Source organism: Kockovaella imperatae (assembly GCF_002102565.1).
Source record: "Kockovaella imperatae strain NRRL Y-17943 chromosome Unknown BD324scaffold_4, whole genome shotgun sequence".
NCBI lineage: Eukaryota > Fungi > Basidiomycota > Tremellomycetes > Tremellales > Cuniculitremaceae > Kockovaella > Kockovaella imperatae.
The window spans coordinates 561064-585424 of NW_019028944.1; the positions used below are offsets into that span (position 1 = coordinate 561064).

General features: G+C 52.3%; 11 protein-coding genes across 11 annotated transcripts; 3 read left to right on the top strand and 8 right to left on the bottom strand.

Annotated features, from left to right (window-relative positions):
* Positions 1 to 165: 165 nt before the first annotated feature.
* BD324DRAFT_649752 (hypothetical protein) lies at positions 166 to 2727 on the bottom strand (the record flags this gene model as incomplete). The annotated part of the gene is made up of 1 exon (XM_022018041.1): positions 166 to 2727. The coding sequence occupies one exon, from the start codon at positions 2725 to 2727 to the stop codon at positions 166 to 168; it is 2562 nt and encodes an 853-aa protein (XP_021872302.1).
* Positions 2728 to 2886: 159 nt separating this feature from the next.
* On the top strand, positions 2887 to 3679 carry BD324DRAFT_649753 (hypothetical protein; the record flags this gene model as incomplete). Its single annotated transcript, XM_022018042.1, has 4 exons — positions 2887 to 2940; positions 3036 to 3204; positions 3256 to 3523; positions 3562 to 3679. The coding sequence occupies 4 exons, from the start codon at positions 2887 to 2889 to the stop codon at positions 3677 to 3679; spliced, it is 609 nt and encodes a 202-aa protein (XP_021872303.1).
* Positions 3680 to 3791: 112 nt separating this feature from the next.
* BD324DRAFT_352926 (hypothetical protein) lies at positions 3792 to 4702 on the bottom strand. Its single transcript, XM_022012560.1, has one exon. It carries the CDS (start codon positions 4599 to 4601, stop codon positions 3903 to 3905), a length of 699 nt encoding a protein of 232 aa, XP_021872304.1. The 5' UTR covers positions 4602 to 4702; the 3' UTR covers positions 3792 to 3902.
* A 20-nt stretch (positions 4703 to 4722) lies between these two features.
* BD324DRAFT_578101 (hypothetical protein) lies at positions 4723 to 5878 on the bottom strand (the record flags this gene model as incomplete). The annotated part of the gene is made up of 4 exons (XM_022013305.1): positions 4723 to 4819; positions 4879 to 5138; positions 5193 to 5327; positions 5417 to 5878. The coding sequence occupies 4 exons, from the start codon at positions 5876 to 5878 to the stop codon at positions 4723 to 4725; spliced, it is 954 nt and encodes a 317-aa protein (XP_021872305.1).
* Positions 5879 to 6002: 124 nt separating this feature from the next.
* Positions 6003 to 8028, bottom strand: BD324DRAFT_620651 (phosphoglycerate kinase). Its single transcript, XM_022015307.1, has 11 exons — positions 7945 to 8028; positions 7676 to 7778; positions 7591 to 7624; positions 7498 to 7543; positions 7193 to 7450; positions 7083 to 7152; positions 6836 to 7031; positions 6733 to 6798; positions 6562 to 6696; positions 6193 to 6519; positions 6003 to 6149 (listed from the first exon to the last, which is right to left on the bottom strand). Exons 1-11 carry the CDS (start codon positions 7997 to 7999, stop codon positions 6111 to 6113), a joined length of 1329 nt encoding a protein of 442 aa, XP_021872306.1. The 5' UTR covers positions 8000 to 8028; the 3' UTR covers positions 6003 to 6110.
* Positions 8029 to 8602: 574 nt separating this feature from the next.
* Positions 8603 to 10114, top strand: BD324DRAFT_649757 (hypothetical protein; the record flags this gene model as incomplete). The annotated part of the gene is made up of 7 exons (XM_022018043.1): positions 8603 to 8683; positions 8735 to 9147; positions 9203 to 9413; positions 9451 to 9522; positions 9563 to 9967; positions 10017 to 10043; positions 10088 to 10114. 7 exons carry the CDS (start codon positions 8603 to 8605, stop codon positions 10112 to 10114), a joined length of 1236 nt encoding a protein of 411 aa, XP_021872307.1.
* A 210-nt stretch (positions 10115 to 10324) lies between these two features.
* Positions 10325 to 12916, bottom strand: BD324DRAFT_352976 (hypothetical protein). The gene is made up of 6 exons (XM_022012561.1): positions 11375 to 12916; positions 11058 to 11317; positions 10922 to 10986; positions 10793 to 10868; positions 10697 to 10747; positions 10325 to 10642 (listed from the first exon to the last, which is right to left on the bottom strand). Exons 1-6 carry the CDS (start codon positions 12699 to 12701, stop codon positions 10484 to 10486), a joined length of 1938 nt encoding a protein of 645 aa, XP_021872308.1. The 5' UTR covers positions 12702 to 12916; the 3' UTR covers positions 10325 to 10483.
* Positions 12917 to 13170: 254 nt separating this feature from the next.
* On the bottom strand, positions 13171 to 16383 carry BD324DRAFT_577423 (chitin synthase-domain-containing protein; the record flags this gene model as incomplete). The annotated part of the gene is made up of 16 exons (XM_022013257.1): positions 13171 to 13260; positions 13309 to 13454; positions 13505 to 13631; positions 13679 to 14054; positions 14093 to 14158; positions 14209 to 14365; positions 14413 to 14516; positions 14555 to 14675; positions 14722 to 14870; positions 14918 to 14991; positions 15037 to 15135; positions 15188 to 15214; positions 15270 to 15393; positions 15435 to 15571; positions 15624 to 15839; positions 15892 to 16383. 16 exons carry the CDS (start codon positions 16381 to 16383, stop codon positions 13171 to 13173), a joined length of 2505 nt encoding a protein of 834 aa, XP_021872309.1.
* Positions 16384 to 17906: 1523 nt separating this feature from the next.
* Positions 17907 to 18615, top strand: BD324DRAFT_620656 (hypothetical protein). Its single transcript, XM_022015308.1, has one exon. It carries the CDS (start codon positions 18163 to 18165, stop codon positions 18589 to 18591), a length of 429 nt encoding a protein of 142 aa, XP_021872310.1. The 5' UTR covers positions 17907 to 18162; the 3' UTR covers positions 18592 to 18615.
* Positions 18616 to 20624, bottom strand: BD324DRAFT_620662 (O-methyltransferase-domain-containing protein). Its single transcript, XM_022015309.1, has 6 exons — positions 20181 to 20624; positions 19760 to 19970; positions 19398 to 19603; positions 19190 to 19310; positions 18994 to 19134; positions 18616 to 18914 (listed from the first exon to the last, which is right to left on the bottom strand). The coding sequence occupies exons 1-6, from the start codon at positions 20413 to 20415 to the stop codon at positions 18887 to 18889; spliced, it is 942 nt and encodes a 313-aa protein (XP_021872311.1). The 5' UTR covers positions 20416 to 20624; the 3' UTR covers positions 18616 to 18886.
* Positions 20625 to 20832: 208 nt separating this feature from the next.
* Positions 20833 to 23087, bottom strand: BD324DRAFT_577597 (hypothetical protein; the record flags this gene model as incomplete). The annotated part of the gene is made up of 10 exons (XM_022013269.1): positions 20833 to 21120; positions 21176 to 21245; positions 21298 to 21327; positions 21388 to 21542; positions 21594 to 21631; positions 21683 to 21768; positions 21869 to 22089; positions 22172 to 22354; positions 22413 to 22490; positions 22641 to 23087. 10 exons carry the CDS (start codon positions 23085 to 23087, stop codon positions 20833 to 20835), a joined length of 1596 nt encoding a protein of 531 aa, XP_021872312.1.
* Positions 23088 to 24361: the final 1274 nt, after the last annotated feature.

Genomic DNA, 24361 nt, shown 5'->3' on the forward strand with positions numbered 1-24361 from the left:
TATGTCCATGAAAGACATATCTTAGATCTCGTCTAAGTCTCGGGGGAGCGTAGGCGTAGATTTACTACGTCTTACCTTCTTCCTCGATGAGCTGGAAGAGCGGGAACTCTGAGCTTGGCTATTCTGGTTCTGTCCTGATTTGGCACACCTCAGATGCATAGCCATTCACGGAGTATAAGCCTTGATGTCCGGTCTTGGTCCCAGGCGCACCTCAGGTTCTCGCTGGACCTCAGGCTCCCGCTGAGATTTCTCGATTAGGCCCAGATGGACCTCTTTGCCTTTCCTGGTCTCGACCGTCGCTACTACTCTACTGGTACCCTGGAATACGGGAGGACTCCTGTCCAGCAATACTGGATTCTTCCTGTTAGTGGTTCTTCTTCCTTTGACACCTTTTGGCTTGGAGGCAAGCTTTGCGATTTTGTCTACCATGTCGCTGATACGACCATGCTCTAAGACGCCAGATGCGGTACTTGTGCCGAATCGGGGATTCACCATATAGTCCTTCAAGCGCTTATACCGAGTCGATTGAAGCTCGGGAATCAACCTGTCGCTGACTTTCGTGCCATGTTTGAGCGCATCATGGATTCGCTGAAGGATCAGAGTGCCAAGTTCTCGTCGCCATTCTTTCCCGACAGAACTCCAAAGTAGAAGAGCGATCTGCCATTCTCCCCTATCCAGTGCACGATGCAGGAATAGTCTCTTAATGTCTAAAAGGTGTGACTCAGGGCTCCTTTGGATGATCGACCACGCCGCTTTGAGATCGGATCGCTTCAAGAGTCGGAGCAGATGAGAAATATCCTGAGAATAACCAGGAACCTTTTCCATATCATCTACTCCGCTCCAGTCGCCATGGAGACAAGCGTGACAGATGGCTCTGAGTGGATCACCCGTTCCCAGTCCCAGGAGTTTAGCTTGAATGAGGAGTCTAGAAGTCCTCAGGTCTCGCTGTGAGATGAGCTCGTCGATTGCAGGCTGGACTTTTGGATCTTCTGGAGACAGGGTCTTGAGCATGCTAAGAGCTTGATCGTCCTGGCCAAGCGCGCCGTATGCCCAAGCGATAGCGATGGAGTTGGATGTCGATGGTGAATGATGCTCGATGAAGGCTTCGAGGACACCTCGAGCGAAGTGTTTCAACTCTGAATCGCTGGACGAACCGAAGCGCGAGACCAGCTTGATCATCAAAGGAGCAGTGAGGGTACCCGGGTTGATCCAATGATCGTACAACAGCTTGACTATAGGGTCATCTCCCTCAGCAGCGATGTGGGTCAGAAAGGTGGTCTGTTGATTCGAGAATTCTCCGGGTGAGAGTCTATCGACATCCATCAGAAGCGAGACGACGGTCTCTATGCGTGGCTTGGCAGCGACAAGTCGAAGAATGTTCCGAGGTGAGGGTGGCTCATGGTCTTGAGGGAGAGACTCGTAGAAAGAGAGAGCTTGCTGGGGATCCATACAGTCAAGAAAGACATCCAAGGTAGATGAAGCAAGTGGTGGAATTTCGGCTCGTCGAACCAAAGAAGCTAGCATTGATCTCGCCCACTCTACTTGAGCTCCCTGTTGTCCAATCAAAGCTACTCGACAGGCTTGGAACAAGTAGGACACCGCGACTCTGGGTAATTCGACGTGATCCGCCATATCCGACAATTTGGTTGCCACCGTTTGAGAGGGATCATAAAATTGAAGACTGAGAGCCATCCGCAAGCTAGCTACCAACAAGATGACATATTTGGTATCGTTCGAGATCTGTGACTCGATCGCTTCGATGGAAAAAGGGATGAAATCGTCCTGTCTAAGTTCGCGGAGCTGTTCCAAGGCGATGTCGAGATGATCCTTGCCTAGATGCACCGGGACGGAGAACAGCTCCCAAGGTGGATCTTTCCAGTTGGATGATCGTAACAAGTCGGCCCATGCGACTCTGACAAGCTCTGTGTCATCTGCACCGTGTGCCAGCAACGCTCGGATGACAGATTTGCCAGTCTGTGATCCGACTGGAAGTAGGCTTCCGGCATCGATCAACGGCCTGATCGCAGCGTACATTGAGACGACAACGCTAGGCCGAAGAGCGTGCTCCAGGGGGGACTTGGCTTGGACTTTCAAGAACGTTCTCAAGACTTTCGGATCCTTGTGATGGAGAAAGACATCACTCGCCAGAAGTTGATGTAGGCCTGAAGGCTGGAGCTCGGTGTATATTCTTGCAAGCTGAGGTTCGATATAAGCCATAAACTGCTGAAACATGGGTCTTTCCCTCAGAGCGAGGTATGCTGAGCTTGGTTCGATCGCTTTGGTCCATATAGAATTTTGTGGATCCACTCGTCTGGCATAACGATGAAGGGATTGTCGAAGGTCTGGATAATTCCATTTTGGAGGATAGAGAAGAGCTTTGTAGAGCTCCGTGTCGCTTGCCCACTGAAGACTCTGAATCCGGGGATCGTTCGGTGAGATGGAAGCAAAGTCTTCGAGCTTGACTCTGGACGATGTAGCGACGGCAGAGGGGAACGAATGGGGTAAAAGGGAAGTGTGGTGGGTCGTAGGGGTCGATTGCAGGCTTGGTTGACGAGCCGAGGTAGCAGAGTGGCTCGACAATTCAGAGGATAGTTCGGAGGGCGGACGACTTTTGCTCTTGAGTCGAAGGCTTGTCACCTCTGTAGCGTCTGGAGGCTGCAGGAGAGGACCAGCATGGAGGTTAAGGGAATACCCCGGCCTCTTCGGAATGCTCGAAGCCCCTCGCATGGGGTTTGGTTAGTGCGAGGCTGCCCTTGCTTTATGAGCGAAACTTAGTCCATATTTCTACAGTCGATGGCTCTCTGTCGTGGCAGATGTCCTGTCCATTGGCTCCTGAGTCCACGGCAAATGCGAACCACTGGGTCAAAGTCTTAGAAGGATGTCAAAATGAATGGGTTCAGAAATCTCAAAATCTCTGAAATTTTTGTTGATCATCGATCGGTGAGATTTGGTCACACTACAGTTCTCTTTACAATACTATAACATGGTGAGTCCCACCGTCTGCATCAGCGGACCTATGCTGAAGTGCATTTAAGCCTCGAATATCTCGGCAGAAAGCAGTCAAGCGACATGCGTCGGCAGTCCAGCTCCCCGTCAAGCGATCTTTCGCAGTGGATGAAACGCAAGTTGTGGAATCCGTCGTACCGGGTAACGAACCCGGTCCGAGCAGGCTAAAGCCAACGAGACCGCCGATGGAAAGCTCAAGTAGGTGGAGAGGAGCGTCGAAGAAGAATGTATCTGATGCGCCTCGTCCAGCTGAACCTCCCGTCCCTGCCCACCCATACTCTCGGTCTCATGTTCGGAGAGAAAAACGAAAGGCGAAACAACAATTAGCAGGAGGCCAGCTACACGATATGGCTGTCGCTCTATCGCAGTCGCTGGGTGAGACTGAGCCAGAGTCCAAAGCTAGAGTGAGGACGAAGGAAGAGAAAGAAAAAGAGCGGCAGAGGCGCGAACAAGAACAGAAAGTTGGAGCTGTAGGCAAGAGCAGGACGTTGAAAGAGAGGAAGAGACGGAAGGAAATGTGCGGAATCCCGTATTGATGAGACACTGATGGGATAGCACGACTGAGGCGAGAAGACTTCCTGCAGTGGTCAACCTCCCTGTGTTCAAGCAGAATCCGTGGGAAACAATCCGAATACACGCTACCAATACGATAGCGTTGAAGGACAAGATCTAGGAATGGCATCATCACATATCCTGATGCTCTAACTGTCAAGGCTCGCATGATATCACTGCTGTATCGCATCTTCCACTTGCTCTCCAAAAACCTCGTTCCATACTTGGTCCCATCTGTTCTTGCAGCTCTTCGTCATGTCAGCTCCGGGATCAGGCCACGACCGAACCCACATTCATCGTTTGTTCAGGCTGTCCGGCTGCCCTCCCAGCTTCATTCACGGCTTTCAGGACTTCATCCCATTTCCTCCCTTCACCATACCTGAGCTGCCTATAAGCGGGAAATACATGGCATAACTCACTTGAGCTAGCCAGAGGGCTCTATCTTGGGCAGGGATCCAAACCGCAGGTGTGCTTTGAGCCGATTCCTGAGGAGCCGTGGCTGCAGCTCGGGGAGCCGTCTCCTCAGGTTCAGGATCGCTATCTACGATGACCCATACCTCAGGCTTCGACCTCAGATCCGCGACATCGTCTAGTTTAGCACCGATGATGCGCTCTCGTGCGGGCACTCTAGCCTCGTTCATCGTATTCGTCCTCTCACTTGTGAGCGTTGATTTACTGTTCGTCGATTTCGGAGCGACATCGGAGCGCCTCTGCACCTGCTTGAGCTTCTTTCGATCTGGAGGCTTGACACCTGGACCGTAGTACTCCTCATTGGCTGCATTCTTCGCCTGAATGTACTCATCTCGCCTGCTCCGACCAGCTGAAGGTTTGTAGTCGATGGATGACGAGGACCAGGAAGTGTCGGGTGAGAGCGGATCACGGAAGGGAGGCATGGCTTCTGTCGTAAACCCCCCCGGGGATCCTAGACCCGACGAGCTTGGGGTCAACGTACAGCAGCAGGAAGCTGCCTGTCTGCAGTTGGCCAGTCCTAGACGATGGGCTAGGCTCGCAAGAGTGACATGGTCGCAATAGACGACAGCCATCGCGATGAACAATAACACCTTGACGACATGATCTTTGATGGAAGCCAAAGGACCCGCCCTCTCACCTCCCCTTCATTGCTCTATGGATACATCTACTACATCTGCCCTTGCGCGCCGACTATTATAGGACCTCTGCCCATCCCAGATTGATCCAGCTCTCCACCAGATTGTATTTGACCAGATGAGTTGTCCCTTTGGCCAATGCAGCGGCTTCTCCACTATGGCGAAAAGGACAATCAGCGCGCACTGACATTGGGAGCTTCACGCGCAGACTCACCCTTCCAATGTGATCTCTCCGCAGTCTTTCCGACAATATATCAACACTGGGACATTCTTGTTCGGCTTGGCGACCATCGACATGCCATCTCCGTACGTATCTTCCATACCCCTCAGCCATTCTGGTAAAGAGTCCAAGACGGAATGTTGAAAATGGGTGTGCAAGAGCTCAGCGTATCGTTTGGCGTGAGACATTTCTGCACCTGATAAGAGGGGATGTACGGTTGGAGTGGATAAGATATATTGACAGTACTTCTCGATCTGTAGAATTCAGCCGAGTACAGGAAGGAAATGTGGTCAAGTGTCTAGACTCACCTTGCTGAGCCTGGTCCGAACATATGACCGAATCAAAAATTTGACTCGTTCCATCTCAGTCTGCACTAGAACGAGCTTGAAATGTTCTTCCTCTGATGTCTGAGGGTCAGACCGAAGCGTGTTAACCATTTTGGCCTGGTGACAGGACGTCAGCGTTGAGTCGACATTGGTGAAGTCCCTGGAGAAGCAAGCGACGCTTCACCGCCAAAGATCATGGCACGTACCTGCTGCTCCAGCTTGTCAAACAACGTATCCATCAAATCTCCCTCCCACTGCATGATATCCACCGTTCCTCGTTCTTTCACCCACACTCTACACATACGCTGAACGTCGTCCAAATCCGGATCATCGTCTAAATCTAAATCCAACTCGTCGTTGTCTTCATGTCCAATACCGATATCGTGGGCGGCGTCTTCTCCATCTAATACCGAGTCAAGTCCGATGGACTCGCTATATCTCCCTCGCCTGGGTGATATGGTACTTTCAAGCCGAGTGAGGAATGACCTTGAGCCTGTACCTCCTCCGCCGACTTCCAAGGATGATTCCGACACGAGACTCTGTTCTCTTGATAGGCTCCTCGACGAGGAGGCTTTGGCGCCATTGCCCCACTGTTGCGGTGGTCCTGCTTGTCTCCTTGCAACTGGCAAAGACTCATCCTCATCATCGTCGTCGAAAAAGGAGGACATGACAGCGATCAATTAGTCAGATATCGAAGAGACACAGAGAGATGATTTACGAGCGTTTACTTGCGCGCGACGCGACAACTTTTTTTTTTCAGATTGCATTGGCTCTCGAGGGGCCTGGTGAGATGCTCGACCGATCAACTCTATGCATGTCTCTCGAATCCTGCTTGGATGTCTTGCCCGATGCTGTGATCCTTGTTTCGCAGAATCCTTCCTCTAGTGCAGACATGACCCACTACTTTCTCTCACTGAGGGCAGCAACTCCTGGCAAGGTCTGAAGAAGGAGATGAGCCGAATTCCTGGATGCCCAAACCTACCTTGCCCTCCAGCAATTCGAGACTCGCTCCTCCGCCGGTACTGACGTGGCTCAATTCGTCTTCCTTGCCGGCATTGGCGACCAAAGTAGCAGTATCTCCACCTCCTACAATGACCTGAGCGCCACCCTTGGCAGCTTTGATACACGCATCGAGGAGAGCGTTGGATCCACCCGCAAAGGCAGGGAACTCGAAGACTCCAGCTGGTCCATTCCAGAGGATGGTCTTGGCCTCCGATACGGCCTGAGAAAACAATTCTCGGGACTTGGGACCGGCATCAAGACCCATCCAGTCGGAAGGAATGCCAGACTCGTCGGTGGCACTGCCAGTCTAGAGGGATGGGTTAGTCGACTATCACGCCGAGAGACCCACCTTGGCATCCTTGTCGAATTTGTCGGCAGTGACGTAGTCGACTGGGAAGACGAGCTTGACATTGTTCTTCTTTGCCTTCTCGACGAGCTCTTTGCACTTCTTGGATCCCTCTTCGTCAAAGAGAGATTGACCGATCTGTGACTTAGCTAATGTGCCTCTGCACCAGCTCACTTCGACATTGTCCAGAGTCTTCTTGAAGGTGAAAGACATGCCACCACAAATGATCAATGTATTAACCTGGGAAGTGAGCTGAGATCTGATTGAGCCCACTCACTTTGTCGAGCATGTTATCGATGAGTTGGATTTTGTCTGCGACCTTTGCTCCTCCAAGGATAGCGAGGAAAGGTCGTTCAGGGTTCTCAAGGACTTTGGCAAAGTATTCGAGCTCCTTCTTCATGAGGAAACCGGCGGCCCGTTGAGGAAGCTCGACTCCGACCATGGAAGAGTGAGCACGGTGGGCTGTGCCGAACCTAGGGAGGCGACGTGAGCTAGAGCCATGACTCGCCTCTTGCAAAGCTCACGCATCATTGATGTACACGGTTCCAAGGGCGGTCAGGTCATCCCTGAACTTCTTGACATTTTCAGGGTCGGCTGCAGCCATCAGCGACAATCCGCATTAGGTCACGCCCACCCTTGATCTTCTCGTCGCCTTTCTTGCCTTTGCCCTCTTCCTCGACGTGGAATCGCAAGTTCTCAAGCAGGAAGACTTGTCCATCTTTTCCAGCCAAGACCTCCTCCTTGACCTTTTCTCCAACACAATCGTCCAGGAACTTGACGTCTTTGCCAAGCAACTCCGAGAGCTTGGAAGCGACAGGCTTGAGGGAATATTTGGAGTTGGGAGAACCATCGGGTCGACCGAGGTGTGACATGAGAATGACGGATTTAGCGCCTAAATGGGAGTGAGCTGTGAACAAGAAGGCTTGGATTCTAGCTGACCATTGTCAATGGCGTATTTGATCGTGGGCAAGGCGGCAACGATACGCTTTAGGAGGATTAGACCCTTACTCCATAGGGATTTGCAGTACTCACAGCTGGGTTGGTGATATTGAGCTCCTTGTCTTGACTGAGTGCCGGACGTCAGTCCACATCTTCATGTACAATCATATTTTCTCACGGGACGTTGAAATCCACACGGATCAGCACACGTTGATCTTTGAGGTCAAGGTCCTTGATAGAGAGCTTGGAGGACAGAGACATGGTGAGACTGTTAATCTGAGCTATCGGAGGAGTATAAAGTTGAGAATAGAGGATCACCGAGAAGGCAACGAGTAAAGATATCGAGATGAACGGTCGAATGGCCATGCGGTGGAGGAGAGCAGAGCTGATAGTCAGCTTGAACGAAGTCTCCAAGTTGGCATTATTCGAGGCCTACACACTACTCACCTTGTATTTGCTTGTGTACTGTGGTTCTGGATGGTCTCAATAGTTGCAATAGCATACACAGAATAGCTCAGCTGAACATTATTGGCCCCCCATGGGATGATGCAATAGACACCTCCCCCACGTGGACTTGCCTCGGATTAATTGACTGATAAATAATATTTGTTTCAGCCTCGGTGAAGATGTGGCAGTAGTGATTTCATGTCGATCAGTGGCTGCTGACCTTCATTCACTTTCGTCCTTCCCAACGTATCACTCTTCCCTTCATCATCAATCTTCAAACTCACGCTCATCTCTCCATTGAGAATATTCAGACACCCTGGTCTCACATTCAGAGCATCTTGTTGCTACAGACTGGGTCAATACACGCATCCCTTCTCCCTTCCCCAGCTTCAGCGCCAAGCTCGCTTAGCTCGCATTGACTTGCTTGCTCCACGGGGACAAACTGGAGAGACGTTACAGTGAGTCTATCTCTCCTCCTCGCCACATCTTATACCCATGGCAGTGACTCAAACCTCACCCCCTTTACTCAACAACGGCAGCTGCCCATTTTACTAATGGTGGCACTCTAAGCGAGCTTGATCCGTGCACCCAATGACAGACTCCACTCATCTCTAAGCCCCTCAATCTAATTGCATGTTGACCTATATTGTCCGCAGAAATGTCCATCTCCATCCCTGTGGAAATCTGGCAGGCTCTCCTGTGCAAAATTGAATCCATGGAAACCCAAATCCGAGCGGCTGTGAGTGTCTGTCTGAGGACTACTGCAAGCCACTGACGCTCCTTAACCTAGCAGAAGGATCCAGAATCATCTCAGACCGTCTCTCCCTCTCTAGGCGCTCCACGACGAATCGACCAAGATCTCATCGCCATGAGGAACCCGAGAAACCCTCGTGGTGCCTTTTCCCCGGGTTATGGAGTCAGGGGGACCCAAGTCCACGAGGATCCCTCTGAAGACTTGATCAGTCTGGAGGGTACCACCCATCGTATCTATCCGGCTCCAAAAGAGCCATCGCCTCCGTCCAACTTGGAGGAGGGATGGTCAGAGCCGTCTGTTACGATTCGACATTCGGACAGGCCGGTAATACAGGCGATCGACAATGCTCAACAACGTCAGGCGCCACTGCAAGAAGCTATCCATTCCCCTGGATCTCCTAGTCTCGGGCCCGGAGGTGGCTCCTTCATTCCCTGGCAGGGAGGAGTTGTGTGAGTTCTCACCGGTCAGAACGATCTCACGATCACCTGATAATGTCCATACCAGATACAAGGACGAAAGTCTCAACGCTCCGGTCGAGCTTTCTGTCGAGGATCTCCTCTCAGGCTTATCAGGAAAGCGAGAGTCGTGGGGCCGCTCAAAGAACAAAGGGGTTACCATGACCGAGTCTCTAGGATGGCAACCGCAAGGTAGTCACCTCTCGGGACCGCCCGGGAGTTCTGGTGCCTGCAGAAAGTGCGGCAAGGAGGGTCACTGGGTAAGTCTGTTTACATCCTCAGCTCTGACATGTTCAGTCGAAGGAGTGCCCAAACCCTGGCTTCGGTCCCGGAGCCTCGTGCCATAATTGTGGTGTGACTGGGCATATGGTGAGGAATTCCTTCATTCATGGCTGATGACAGTCTCGAGACTGCCCGGAGTCGAGGAAGGGTAATTATGGCCAGGGAACTGAAGTACCATACTGGCCTTCCAAGAGTTCCCAAGCTGCAGACTCGACTTCGGGAGACGATGACGGTTGGGGGGAAGCCGTCTAAGCCATCAGCTCGTCATGTCGCGGCGGGACCGCATGAGCCACCCACGAGCGCCTATGATATTGACAATTCTGGAACTGGTGTGCAGACCCCTTCTCGAGCTCGCGCAGAGCCACACATCAATCCGGATCGACTACGAATGATGGGTCGTGGTGGAAAATCTACAGGACGACAGTATCAGCCTGGCCCTGGTCCAATCCGACAGGGGCCAACCGGATCAATGGCTCCACAGAGAGATAACGGATGGGGCTCGCAATCCAAACAGGTTATACCTGAACGAGATGTGAGCGTTGTTCAGCGCTCATTCATCCTCGACTAATCAACACCTGCAGGCCAATTTGGTCCGAACAGACGACACGGTGAGACACATAATACGGTGCAGACACTGAGCTGATGATGACAGGCGAGTAACGGATTTGGCGGCTGGTGATGAGTGCCGCTGACTCTATCATCAACTTGGAGCATGGAGACTGGCCGAGCATGTGTATGATATCATCAGGGAGAGCTTGTTGTACAGTAAGCGTTAGCTGTTAACCAGCAGCGGAGTGACCGTCAGATTCGTGCCTAGGGAAAAGTTGCGAAGTCAAGTAAAGCTTAAGTAAGGTCCTCACAGACACTACTCTAGCATCACTAGTATGAGCATGAACCACATCAGATCGGACAACTGGCCAGTTTGGACGTCCCTGCTGCGCGTGATCAAACGCCATAAAGCGAGACCTCAATACGCTTGATCAATCGCGACTCTCCTCCAGGAGAGTCAGGCTGGCAAGATGAATGGGGTGGAATGATTCGCATCATATCAACCCTGTATCATGCGATCGACGGTCTCGATCACGACGGCATTCGCTGCAGCGGCTTTCCGTTCCGCGACCATTCGCCTAATAATACTTGAAGGCATCGTCTCAGGCGTAGGAACAATACCCAGAGGATATGCCGTACCGAGGTTGATCTCCTCCATCTGGGGCAAGTATCAGCATCAGTCCCGCAGTCGGTCGGTGGGAAGCCGACTCACGGCATGAAGACGATACGCGTCTCGCGGTTCTTGCAGATTGATAGCGTTGGCCTGATCCTCCATCAGTACACGCGAAGATACCCCGCCCTCGCTCACCTTCCACAGCCTTCTTCTCTCTCGCTCGGCATCGCGTTGAGCTTTCGAAGCGTCCAGTTGCGCTTGTTGATCGGCACTGAATACATTAGGGAGACTGATCGCGGCTTTTCGGACCCAAGGCAGACTCACTTTGGCTTCCAGTCGATTCCCCATCGATAATTCTTCGCTTTGGGCGTATCTGCAGGAGTCGAAGCCTGGTTGTGGACCAGCAGACTCAGCATCAGAGACTGTGATAGTTGCAGATGCCGCTGAAGGCCACTCTCACCTTGTTGATCTTTTCGCCGGGCTCCCTCTTGGGCGTATTTGAACCTTGAAGAGAAGCCAAGGTCTGCTGTAAGAAGCTCATCGACGAAGACTGCGGGATGGCCTTCTTAGTAGATTGCGCAGCAGCTGCCCTCTTGGTCGAATCTGATTTGCTATGGGTCCCTTCTGCCTCCTGGCGAGGTGTCCCTGTGGATGAATCCTTCGCTTGGCCTGGCGTATCGTCTCCTTTGTCCTTTTTGGTTCTGGAGACGAGGTCCTTGACTGTCGTGGGTCGAGCAGACTTGTCAGCCCTTTCTTTATCGATGACTTTGGCTGTACTTGATTTGGAGGGTAGTGTTTCCGGTTGTGGAGTTCCAGTCTTTGACTTCGCCTTGAGCTTGGCCGATTTAGCGTGACTGCCTTCAGGACGTCCCGTGTTCTTCTGAGGTACAGTCGTCGCCTGCGAAAGACCAGCTTCGCCAGACTCACTAAGAGCGTCGTTCGACTCTGCGACCTCGACGGCAGGTGCCGTAGCATCGATCGGTCCATGCAATGGATGCCCAGCACCACCGTCGACCTCTGCCTTGCCACCTTTGCCTTTGCCCTTCTTCCCTGCTGCCTTTTTATCAGGCTTCCTACTGTATTTGGCAGCGACATCGGGCGTAAGATCGCTGGGCTTTGGCTCAAAGGTAGCCTGATCTGACCTTGTCTCAATCTCATCGACAACTCCAGGTGTGGGGGCTTTCTCCATCGGCATATCTATATCGACGTCCATCGCATCTGTACTGGCTTTCGCCTCTGCAGGTTGTTGATCTTCCTCATCGCTTTCAACGATCCGCTTTTTTCTCTTCCCTGTCAGTCCTGGAGTCGATCTTTTAGGTGGTGACGCCTGCGTCTTGGGCGCAGCGACTGGTTCCGGCAATACCGATGGGCCATCCGAGATAGAATCCCTCTTCTCCTTCTTCTTCTTCTTTTTCTTGTCCACTGACCCTAACGGACCTCCGCCAAGATCATCTTGATCATCTGGTAATCTGCTTGGCCCAGCTTGAGCCTCCTTAAAGTCTGTCTTTACTTCTTTGCCCTTTGTTCCCGGAGTCTGCTTCTCTCCTTGCTCAGGTCCCCTCTGAAGAGTCGGCCTCTCGGATCCATCCATGGCTGCATCCGCCAGAGGCCGGTCCGACCCGTCCTTCGAGCCGAGCTTGAACTTGATAGCCAATTTTGGTGCCATCGTCCCAGAGGCAGGTGCCGGTGATTCCGCTTCGACCGGTTGGCTCGGGATCTCTGGTAGGTTGACAGTCTTCTTCCGAGGTGATGTCCTACGGGCAGGTACAGGTCCCGCGTCTCCGGGTTCACCTGAACCAGCAGGGAACGCATTAGATGTTTTTCTCTTCTTCACCGTCTTCTTCCCTGTGAAACCTTCGGTCTGCGCCGTCCTTCCGCCCACATCTGTGCCGAAGGCTGCGGAAGCCCCGGGCTGTTCACCTGGCTCTCCTTGCTCCTTTTTGCTCTTGCCAGACGAAAGAGGTGCCGAGGATGGCCCTGCGTGAGAGGACGAAGACGAAGAGGCGTGTGCAGAGATCTTCACTTGAGAGTCCGGACTGTTCTGACGGGTTTCGTCTCGGGGTGAATCTGGGGGGCTAGAGAGTCCGGAGGAATCGGACATCATGCTGGGGTCCGGAAGAGCGGAGAGCTGACGACGATTCAAATACTTCAGCCGGTTTAGGGTCTGAGGGAGGGCCTCGATGCTATCTGATGCGTGTGTCACAGCTGGTCCTCGTATCTTCGAGCGAGATGTAACGATACGCGTGGACCTGTTTCGATGAATGCTCGGTTCTGATGGAAATAATGTCAAAGACAAGGTCAAGAATTGACAAATGAATGGGCACACAGTCTGGGACCGCGAACCGGAGGAAGGCACACTCGATGGAAAAATTGGTTCCGTCTCATGTGATCACGGTCGAGCATAGAATGCATGAGAGGGACATGGCGCCAGCACCAGAAACCCCCAAGGATGCACAGGTTTGCCCAATGCTCGAACCTCCGTCGTCACCAAAAAGCGTCTAGTCACAACACAAGGCTTATCTATACTTGTCCTTTTTCCATCCATGTCCCTTAGACTCTCGGCGCCATCATCCTCAGAACCCGAATATCCTGAAGACGAGGTACAGGACACAGCCTGTGAATCTCATGGTTGACAGACCAAGGACAGCGTAGAAGATGCAAGTCTGGGAGGCGGGTCAGTCACAGTGGATTCTGAGATCGTGATTACTCACAAGATATGGATTGAACGCTGAGGCCGAGGCCGTCGGGATATGTTGCTTGATCCAGTTGACAAACACTGAGGAAGTGAAGAGCATGATGACGAGCATGTTGATACCGAGGAAGAGAAGCACGACATTCGTTCGGAACGTTCGGTCCTCTGCGAAGTGTGTCAGCTCAATTCAATCACCTGATCAACGCTAAACCCACCGTCTGATCGCTTGGTCTCTGCACTTCGCTTCTCATGGACCTCTTTGGCAGGGACACGCAATTCCGAACGAGCCTGTTGCCAGAGAGCCTCGACATCCTCTTCTTTAGTCGGCAGAGCGACCTCAGCCTAAGACGACACGTCAGAATCCTCTCAAGCCAGACTATCCCACTTACCATCTCCTTGCCGTCCTTTTCGACCTTCTTTGCGCCTCCCAGATCCTTGGACGACCCATTGTCTCCCTTTGTACCCCAAGACACATCGTGAAGGTTGCAAAAGGCATAGATGAGAAGAATGTTGACATAGGAAGGCAGCAGGAGCAGGTACTGCACGAACGATGTGATCATGTGCCAGGGCTCGAAGTAGAGGATCGACGAGATGAGGTACATTCCATACGTTGCAAGCAGGGATAGGGCGAGGTCGACAAAGGTCTGGTTCTCGAACAGAGCACTGACATTGGTCCAGCCTTCCGTAGTGTGGGGCACAGTCTCGTACACCGTCCACGCGGCAACGTAGAGCAGGATACCTTGACAGCAAGCAAAGAGCAGAATGCTGCACGTCAGCGCGGGTCTGACAAGACGACGACTCACCAAAGTGTGTACAACCAATTCGATCCCTGCGGCCTGTTGCCAAGAGAACAGATGATGACGATGAAGCTGAAGCAGTCAGACGATTGATTGATTCTGACATCGCGTATGACACTCACATCAACGCGATATAGACCTTGTTGAAGACCTCGAAGATGTCCTGACCATAGCCGCCAAATGGATCTTTACTGCCAGACACAGACGAGTCGATCAAGAAGAAGAACGCGAGGTAGAATGAAGACACGGAGAGCACATTGAAGATCAAATTGACAAGATCTGATGAGCGTGAGCTTAGCCAAGTGCACCCAGAAATGCCAGCTCACTGTATACAGTCAAGATGGTAAGGAAGAACTTTCGAATGATGTTGTGCCCAGAAGTCCAGATGCGCCAGAAGCACACCATAGCGTATGTGGCGGCGAAGATCGATCTGGAATGGTCAGTCTCGCAAGAGAATGTGTGGCTCACCCGTTGAGCCATCGTCGACGTTGGGAGATGAATTCCGGCACACGAGACGGCACATCTGTTCCAGCCTTGGCAGACTTGACGTATTGCAGCCTCCATTTGGCGTTCTTCTTGCAGACGATTTCTGAGCATTCGTCAGCACTGCGACTGGCGACTGTAGTTTGACTCACCGAAGGCAAGGATACGATCTTCTGCCAAAAACTTGTTTCTGTCAAAGATGGACGCAGTGGCACCAGGTAGATTCATCATTTCACCATGGAAATACGCAGCAAGGGGACCCGTGCCGTCTGCGTGGTTCGACACGGCGGCATATCGGTAGCTGTGGGCAGTCAGTCATGACTAAAATCCAGGTTACGGGGGACTGACGCTGAGAAGGCTCCAGGCAAGACTGAAATCAAACCAAAGACCGATTCGAAAGGCTTGTCGAGAATATTGGACATCTGCATCGGTCAGCAAACCTTTGCCGCCAAGGCTGATCTATTCACCTTGTATTCAAAATTCTGTCCAGCAACGAGCGGGTTGAACAGAAGCTTGCCCCAAGGGCCAGTATCGGCGAAGATCTCTCCGCATGCCCCGCCCACGTTCTGAGCAGTAAGTCAGGTCAAAATCTTCCGTCATTGACAGCGGGGTATCTACCTCGTGCTTCTCGAAGACCTTGTAGAGCTGTTCCTGGTCAGCTGAGGGTCACGATCTGATGAAACAAGATCTCGAAGCTTACCTCATAAATACTTCGACCCGAGGGCTTGGTGCCGACGTCGAGGAGGACACAGACGTTGGGCTGGATTAGAGGTCCGAACGCATTGAAGAACCACCGATGCGAGTTGAGTTTTTTCTTATTTTGTCTTGAGGCCGTGTCAGCTTTCCGTGGACGGTGCTGGCTCACTCTTTCAGACAGAAGATCAACTGAACGGGGCAGGATCCGAAACCGACATCTCCAGTTTCCGAGACGGTTATCTGGGAGGTGTACTCGAAGATGTGCGCTTGGGTCTCCTTGTCCAATACGGTGTCCTTCATGACTCCCTGGTGTTCGGTATCAGCTTTGGCATACAGCTTAAAGGAAGTGTCGGCTGACCTCGGCGTACACTCCCATGAGCTGTAGAACTTTGAGTACTCTGGCATCAACGACCTTTCGGCCATCGGCGACGATGCAGACGACTACCTTTTGCCAGGCTTGAGCCCCCCATGTCTTTGATCGGTTCCGTGTGCAGAGATGGGCAATATTCTTGATGACGGCGTTGAGGGTACGGAGAAGAAGGACGGAATCCTCGTTGTACATCGTCATGACGATCTGTGGTCGTGGGTCAGTGTTGATCCTTACGGTGACACCTTGTACCCCTCACGAATAGCTCAGTCTTTCTTCCCCACAGGTACTGCCTCAAGGAGAATTTGCGCCTCATAAAGTCGTCGGGGTCGCAAGTCGCGGCGGTATATCTCATTTTGGTCACTTCATCCTTTTCGAAACCCATTCCGCCACCCGTAGGGACTACTCCCTTTGGCACGGGCACGTCCATGATCAAGTTTCCATTGACCAGAGGAATCTGCTTGACGACCCGTCGTTCAAGCAGTTGATTTCGGACCTGGTGCCAATGATGAGAACCTCCAGCGGGAGTCATTGGGGTCTGAGGAGGCGCTTGACCGTATGGCTGATTACTGTAGGGTTGACCGTAAGGTGACTGAGGGGGGTATGCAGAGTATTGATTCGGGAGGGGTGGTACGATTCCGCCAACATCCCATTCCTTGTTCGGCGTAGCGAGGTGAGTCGTCGACGAGTACGACTTGCTCTCATCCGGAAAGTCTGAACGATAGCTTGAAAAGGACGGTCTCGACGCCATTCCAGGGTGAGAGGGAGGCAGAGGGAATCCTCCATTCGAGTGACTATCATAATGCTGCATCTCGTGGATCTCTGGTTGAGCGATGGGTGAAGGACCTCGTTGGAAGTCGGTTGATACGCCTGGAAAGTACGAGTTGGCAGGTTGATGGTACGAGTCGTGAGGAACCTGCTGTCGAGCCCCGCCAGTGTGAGGCGGTGATGAGAAATCTCTCTGTGAGTAAGCGTTGTTGTTATTGTAAGTCTGTTGAGTTGGTGTAGGAGCAGGCCTAGTTGGCGAGTATCCCGAATCTGATCCTGGTCCAAGTCCTCCAGAGGTGGATCGAGAAGGGGAGTAGTAATCCGGCCGGCGGGGAGAAGGGATATGGTCGTCCTGATACCCGTAGTTGTTCATGATGGTAAAGCGAATGTGTAGTGGAATGTATCACAGATACGATCGGAGCCAAGGGGATGGATAAGTTGATGAGAGACGATGATGGGTCTGATGTTGAAAGGGGGTGGGGGCTCTGGTGGTGAGGGACCCGCGGGAAGGAAAGTAAGGGTGATCCGTGCAACGAGTTGGCCCAGGAGCCACGCTGCCAAGGTGATGAGGACTGGGTGTGAGCGACGCGTGAGTCCGACTCCAGCGAAGCAGAGAGAGAAAGAGGTGATCGAAGACCAGCTTCTAAGGTTGTTAGTGAGAGATGAAAGGAGTGGTGGGATAGAAGGATGAGAGGATGAGGGGGTTAAGAGTTCACGCGTGACAGACAAAAGGGCCTGAGTGTAGATTCTGATTTTCTTTAATTAACCGCGTTATCACCCTTCCGCCCAAAAGTTACACGCGTCAAGTGAATGTGGCAGTGTGGCAGTGACTTGGTACTGAGATCTAGGGAGGGAAGAGCAGCTGCAGCAGCGTGGGGACATGACAACGGTGTGAGGAAGGGTAAGGGGAGGGGGTAAAAGGGGACAGAGCCAATAGACGAGTCCGATGACCGATGGTCTGTCTGATGGTGCTGCTGCACCTGGTTCGCATGGTAACGATGCTCACCGCCGCCTGACGCTTATTGTCCAGATAATTACCGTACACTGCACACAATCTGTGTGCGTCTCCAGTGTGAGCATCGGCTCACCACATGACGAGATACTGATAGATTTCGCGGTTTGCGGTTATATAGGAGGTCCAGTCGAGATGCCTGGAGTTCCATACGTCCACCTCGATCCCGTCTTCTTCGAGCCCATCCCGCTCAGAGAGCTGTACGAAGAGGTATCTGTCGATCCGTCACGTCCCATCGCTGGAGGCTCCATTCCGCTTTCATCAAAATCGTCCAAGAGCAGTGGTCTAGTACCGAAGATGGCTGTCCCTATCACTTGGGGTCCAATCGAAACGCCCCCGCCTGCGTCTTTGCCCACGCCTCAGTCGACGCCTGCGAAACTGAAGAAGAAGAAATCTGTTCATTTCTCCAATCCACCAGATGCCATCATCAATGTCCCTCCTCCCACGATCGACCTGGCATCAACAGGTCTACTGACGCCGGAGCCTACGCCCGAGAAGAAGAACAGTGTGTTTGGCAAACTGTTCACCAAATCGAACAAGAATCCTCCTCAGACTCACCTGGACCCCGCGCCGCCTTCACCTCCTGCTGAAGATGATGTCCCCACATGGCAACATCACGCCTCCTATTTCCCAACCTACGAGCCTATTCATTCGGACCCATTGACCATCCCCGGTGTACCCGGTGTCAAAGCGCATGAACGGTACTTCCCATCGTATACCCCCTTGCTTTCAAAAAGCGGAACGGAACTCATGAACTCGTCAGCTTTCGCATACGCCCTCGATCCGGCAGTGTCTCAAGCTCAAGCTTATTCAGCTGCGATGGGACATAATGTCATCGTGCATTATCCTGATTTACCTAAATTTGGAGAGTATCAAGGTGGGAAAGGGAGTTGGTCAAGTGCGAGACGGGGAACGGATGGTTGGACTGGATATGGCTGGGAAGGTGAAGGGACAAAACTGCCTGACAAGGATGGATTGACATTCGGAGCGCCAATGCCAAAGGGTCAGGAGTTGTCCAAGGCCGGTAGTGTTAGCGGTGGCGGAGCAGGAGCCTTGCCGTCCGGTGGGGGCGATGGTGGAGGGAAGAGCAGAAGCAAGAGCAAGAGTAAGAGCAAGAAGAAAGACACTGATGAGGGAGCTGACGGGGAAGGCGGTGGCGGTGGTAATGATGCAGAGTGATTCACATGCGCTAGAGGTCAAGAGAGGACACATCGAGAATGCATTCCCAGATACATTCATTCGCAGCCCACGCACATTAAGTGCAGCTGACTGGCGGCTCGTACGGTTTTGCACTAAATGCAAATCAAATTTGAGAGGGGACGAAGCGCGTAGCTTTGACCGCATCTGGCAAGGCCAATCCGGCGACTTCAACTGGGATTTTGATGGGGATCCTCAGGGACGTCCCTGACTGCTGATCATGTGTTGCAGGCTTGCGACTTCGAAAGGGGCCTTCAGCTCAGACGTTGCGATATCGCTACAGCTTGGTAGCGAGGACGAATCCACTGGCAGGCTCAAGCGTCAGCACTCATCACCGAAGACTGGTTGGCGCAATGGCTGGCTATAGGTGGCCGGATCACTCACTCCCAATGTTTCGCTCCGACTGTCTGCGTCCCACTCAACAATACAGTCTTGCCATTATCCTTTTCGGCCCAATCATAAAACTTTCTCAGTCCAGCAATGTTGGCATCTTCGTGGGTGTTACTTCGGTACTCTGAGGTGATTCTGAGCGGCGTCGATTCAGCAAAGCGTGGAGGAACAAGCGGGTTAGGAAGCCCACCTTCCGCCTCGAATGGCATTGTCGATGAAAATCAGAGCACCCTTTCGAGAGAGTCTGAGAGCTTGTTGAAAGTATTCAGGGATGTTTCCCTTGTCCGCGTCAATGAAGACAAAGTCATACCCTGGAGACAGGATCGTCAGGGACGACAGCAAGTAAGGAGGATCTGAGGCAGGACAGAGGAGCCAACCTCGATGCCACTGCGACTCACCGGCATCCTTGAGACCCTCTGCCTCTCCAGGTGGGCTCAACCCTTTCAACGTGTCCACAGCTTTACCAATGTGAATCTTGGGGAAGGGGTAAAGATCGGCATCGATGAAGGTCTGGTTGGAGATCTTGGCGTGAAGAGGGTCAATCTCAAGGGTGTCAATCTGACCGTGCTTGGGCAGAGATCGAGCGAGGAAGACGGTCGAATAGCTAGGTGACAAGGACACGTCAGCAAGTGGATACGCATCGACGCAGAGTGGGTTTTGGAGATGTGGAGGGTGACTCTGTGCCCAGAAGATAGATGGCCAATGGCAGTGAATGGTCTCGATTTTCATAGCTACCCTGGGACAGGGAGTCAAAACTCACCCCCACAGAGTTCCAATTTCCAGAATCTTGCTGGCTCCGACACTCTTCGCGAGGATACTCAACAATTGTCCCTGTTGAGGGGACACTGCGATCTCAGGAATCCCCGCTTCATGAGCCCTCTTTCGACATTTCTCGAGGACCTGGTCGGCGCCGTATCCCGGCGCGAGGAGCTTGGTGTCAAGGTACGCGTCGGTCTTTTGGGCCGTATGTTCTGCAGAGAGAGAATGGGTGGAGAGGGATGAGATCGTGAGCGCAAGATTCCTGGCAGGGCGATCAAAGACAGAGTGGTAAGAGGGAGTGAGGGACTGATACGACGGCGTCGAGAAACTCGAGTACCCGGATCGAGTCATGGAGGTGAAGCACGAACGAGTCTGTACAAGTCGTGTCGTCGTCGTTGTCGTCAAACGCTGATCGAACTCACCTCCAGTCGCCACATCTGACGGCATAGGTGGTCGATCAGAATTCGTCGAGTAGACCACTTCCTGAGGCGCTAGAACGTCGGCAGACATGGTGAAGGGACGATGATGGTGTGGGACAGTGAACACAGGCGAGGGTCTAGCTGCGTGAAGAATTGTAGACTTTGAGGAAGACTCTGAAGTCAGTCGAAGAAGGCGAGGTCCCGGTCGAGTAGGAAGAGATCTGCAGAAGTGCTTCATGTTTTATACCCTGATTCCTTTCAGACGGAATCGTCGGCCGATGAAGGAATGTGCAAACTTGAAAGCTGAGTCATGCGACCCTCTAAGCTGGTAAAAGAACGGCGAGAGGCGTCACCCCAATGTGCGAATTGACTCGCGCGATCACTGTAGTGTCTCCCGACTCGCAACAGAGTCGAGTCGACCCAAAAAGACTTTATCAGATAATAATGGATCAAAGATGAAATTCGCGCATTCCGAGTCGGATATTTATTCGAGGCGTCGTGACGAACACTTTACGGCTACAAGCCCATGATTCTCTTACCCGAGGCAACGCGGAAGAAAACCCCTTTCCGCGAAGGTCCCCCCCCCCTATGTTCTCTGTGGCTTTGGGCTTCGGTCGACTCGGGCCCGATACCGCCAAGAGTGCAATAATCCATCCTACGCGACGCATAGAAAGGTGAGAACACCATCCGTGATCGGATCGATCCACCAAGGCGATGGATGTGATACATACCAAAAAAAAAGGGCGCGCGATGGCGGGACTGATACCGTAGAAAGACTATATTGAATACCGCAAGCGACGAAGCATGGACTATCGGACGAAACACTTGTACTGCGAAATCTCAGCGACGCGTGTGTGGGGCCTGCGTGGTGACTTACAGTGGCGAACGCTCCAAGGACAGCAAACAAAGCTAAACTTCCTAAAATCCCTCCAAACCAAGCATACTGAGCATCTGGGCGTCAATGTTCGTCCACGTGCAGAGCAAGACGAGAGACTCACTCCGGTCGTGATATCCTGTCCAGGAACATGAACGTTCATCCCCCAGAGACCAGTGACCAAGTTCATAGGGCTAGACCGGGGCATCAGCGCGAAAATCAGGAGACAGCGGAAGAAGAGCTCACATAAGCACCGTACCCAAGGCTGTCAGTTTTCTGGCATGCTCATCAGATTATAGACTGGGAAAAAAAAAGAGAACGGCCCGGTCGACTCACGAGAGCACATCGTTGATCTGATTGTTCGCATCGGTCATTTCGATGGATATCTGGGCGAGGTAGTTGGAATGAGATCGGGACAAGATCTTCTCATAGTGATTCAAGTTCTGCGTCATGGTGATCAAATGGTCTTGAATATCGGAGAGATAGAGACCCTAGGTACATACGTTCAACACAATCTCTAAAGGGAGTCTCGTCTCACTCACAATGTCTGATTTTGGAGCCACCAGCCATTGCTCGTTGCCTATTGCATCGGATCATCAGCAAGTGGCTCTTCAGCAGCATCCGCACTCACATCGCTTGGCCAGACCCTTGACCACATCCGCCTTGTTGCCCATCAATCGAAGTAGTCCCATAACCTTTTTACGACACGTTCCGATCCTGGAGAGGCGTCGTCAGCAAACGCGCTTAGACTTTCGTCAAGGATGAGATCGCGAGCGTATATCCTCGCTTGACTCGGCTCGTCTCGACTCGGACTCACCGCCTCAACATGTCACTCTGCTCCGCCTCCTTTAAAATCAACACCAGCTCATCGATACTGTCGACTTCGTACTCTATGCTCTGGATCAAAGGCCCAAAAGCATCGGTAATGTCATCGATAAGAGCATACGAGATCCAATCGGAGGTGACGGAAATGTAATCTTTGAGATGCTTGATTCGACGACGGACGTTCTGAGGGTGGGGTGTACCTCGGAAATGGAACTGCGGACCAAAAGCGTCAGCGATGAGATCCAACTCCGATGGTTCGAGGCAGAGCTTTAAGCGAAAGCCTCCTCCCACTTACCGACAGTGTGCCTTCTCTAAAAACGATAATGTACATGTTGAGTGGTTCGAGGTACGTCTGCGAGTATGGATCTTGATCGAAAGATCTGAAACAGACCAAATAATAGTTTCTGAACAGTTCGATTTTTTCTCGTGTTTCTTCGAGGAGAATGTCTTCAGTCGTCAACGGATGAATGCCAAAGACCTGACCATGAGATATCAGCAAGGGCATTTACAACGGTCTCTGCCATAACGATCCTCACCTTTGACAACATTCTCATTTCGTCATCTGTCGGTGACAAGACGTCCAGCCACCACGTCGCAGCTTCCGGATCATCCTCCTCGTCGACCTGCAGACCACCGGGCGGAGGTGGAGGAGGCGTCATGGTCCCTGCCACACCAGCTGCCGCAGCTGCTTTGGCCAATAGTCCAGTCTTGGTCCCGATCTGAGCGTTTGCATTCCCATTCGGGACGCCAGAACCGGTCTTGACACTTCCATCGCCGTAATCTGTCGATTCGACTTGAGGCGATCTATCCACTTGCTTGCCTCTGAATAGATCTTCAAACGATTGTCCATCGGCCGGTAATTCCGCCAATGTCCTCGCATGGATCGTCACCGGCAGGGCATTGGAATAGAAGGAGAATCTGTAGGGTCGATCATGCCCAGGCGCTTGATCTTTGAATGGGACAAAGCCATTGCCACCTAGATTCTTGGGCTGCCTGGGTGCCTTGAAAGCAGTAGCGGAAGCTGAAGATTCAGGCGCATCGTCCGATTGACCGAATCCTTCGAAAAGGGCAAGTTTGCCCTGACGGCGTTGAACAGGGTTTGACTGAGAGAGTTTGCGTTGTCGTCTTCGATGGAAAGGCGTCTCCTCCTTTGGAAGAGATGATCCGCCATTCTCATCTCCGTACGCGCTGATGGTGGCTGTCCTCTCCATCGTTCCGAAACTCTCGCCTGTCACTTCGTTCGCTGGAGGCGTATGATCCGAGCTACTTCTTCTACCTGATTTTTTCGAGTCTTCGATCCAGTTGGGGACAGTCCGATCATCACGCTTCAACTCGTCCCTTGCAAATTCCTCCATGGGCCCAAAGTCGAACTGATTTTTAGCGGTGAGGTGCCTATCATCCATATGTCCCATATGATGATGTTGACTCGAATGTCCAAGACTGTGAGGATGACCCATACCTTGTCGTCCATGTCCTCCAGATACACTCCCGTTCCCAGGCAGCAATCGCGAGTGACTGTCGTAACCTGACGCATCGCTTCCTGATCCATTCCCATTCAATCCTCGTCCATCTCGATGTCGACTGTGATCCATCATACCTTCTCCTCGCTCTTCATCTTGATCATGATGTGCTTGGTGATCTCCATCCTCGGATCCAGTATCGTCATGGATCCTGAACGCTCCTGAACGAGCTCGGTCCATATCGTGTTCTTCTCTATCACTCAAATGAGGAAAACTTCGCTCGTCAATGGGTGATGTCGACGGATGATGTAATAGGGAAGGTCGTACCACAGGCGACGTATCGGCATTGACCATGCTTCCTGATCGAGCCCGGGCTATAGCAATGAGAACCATCAGCGACCTGTGCTTCCATGACAGGACATCGACACGCACACATGCTCATGGCACTCTCTATATCCTGTTGTCTCTGTCTCTCCCTAGCCATATCAGGATCTTCTCTATCCCTATATCCTCCATTTCCTCCTCCTCCTCCTCCACCACCTCCACTCACTCCGGCACTACCGCTACCTCCAGGTCCAACACCTCCTCGGTTACTCACACTCGTTCCATGCCGATGAGACATATTCGGAACGGAGAGTCCAGCGGGTGTAGACCTAGCTGGTGAGAGAGCACTCGGTGAAATGGTGATGGCGTGAGTCCGAGGTAGATCTGGATCATATGATGTGATCCGAGGTGAAGATGGCGACATGGTAGAATGGGGACGAGATGTTTATGCTGACCTGCTCGGGTAGCAAGGGATCGATTCGTTCGTGCTCGAAGTGAGTGGTCTACCGACGAGAAGATCCAATTTTTTCCACCTCAAGGAGGCAAAAAATAGATTATAATCAAACGTGGGAGGGTCCAAGATCCGTTCGTTTTTGGGAATGCTGAAGCAGTAAAACAGATGCCGATGCAGCTGCTTCTTCCGACGATCCCAGTCCCGCCGTTGCAACAACAACCCAGACGATATACAATACTATATATGG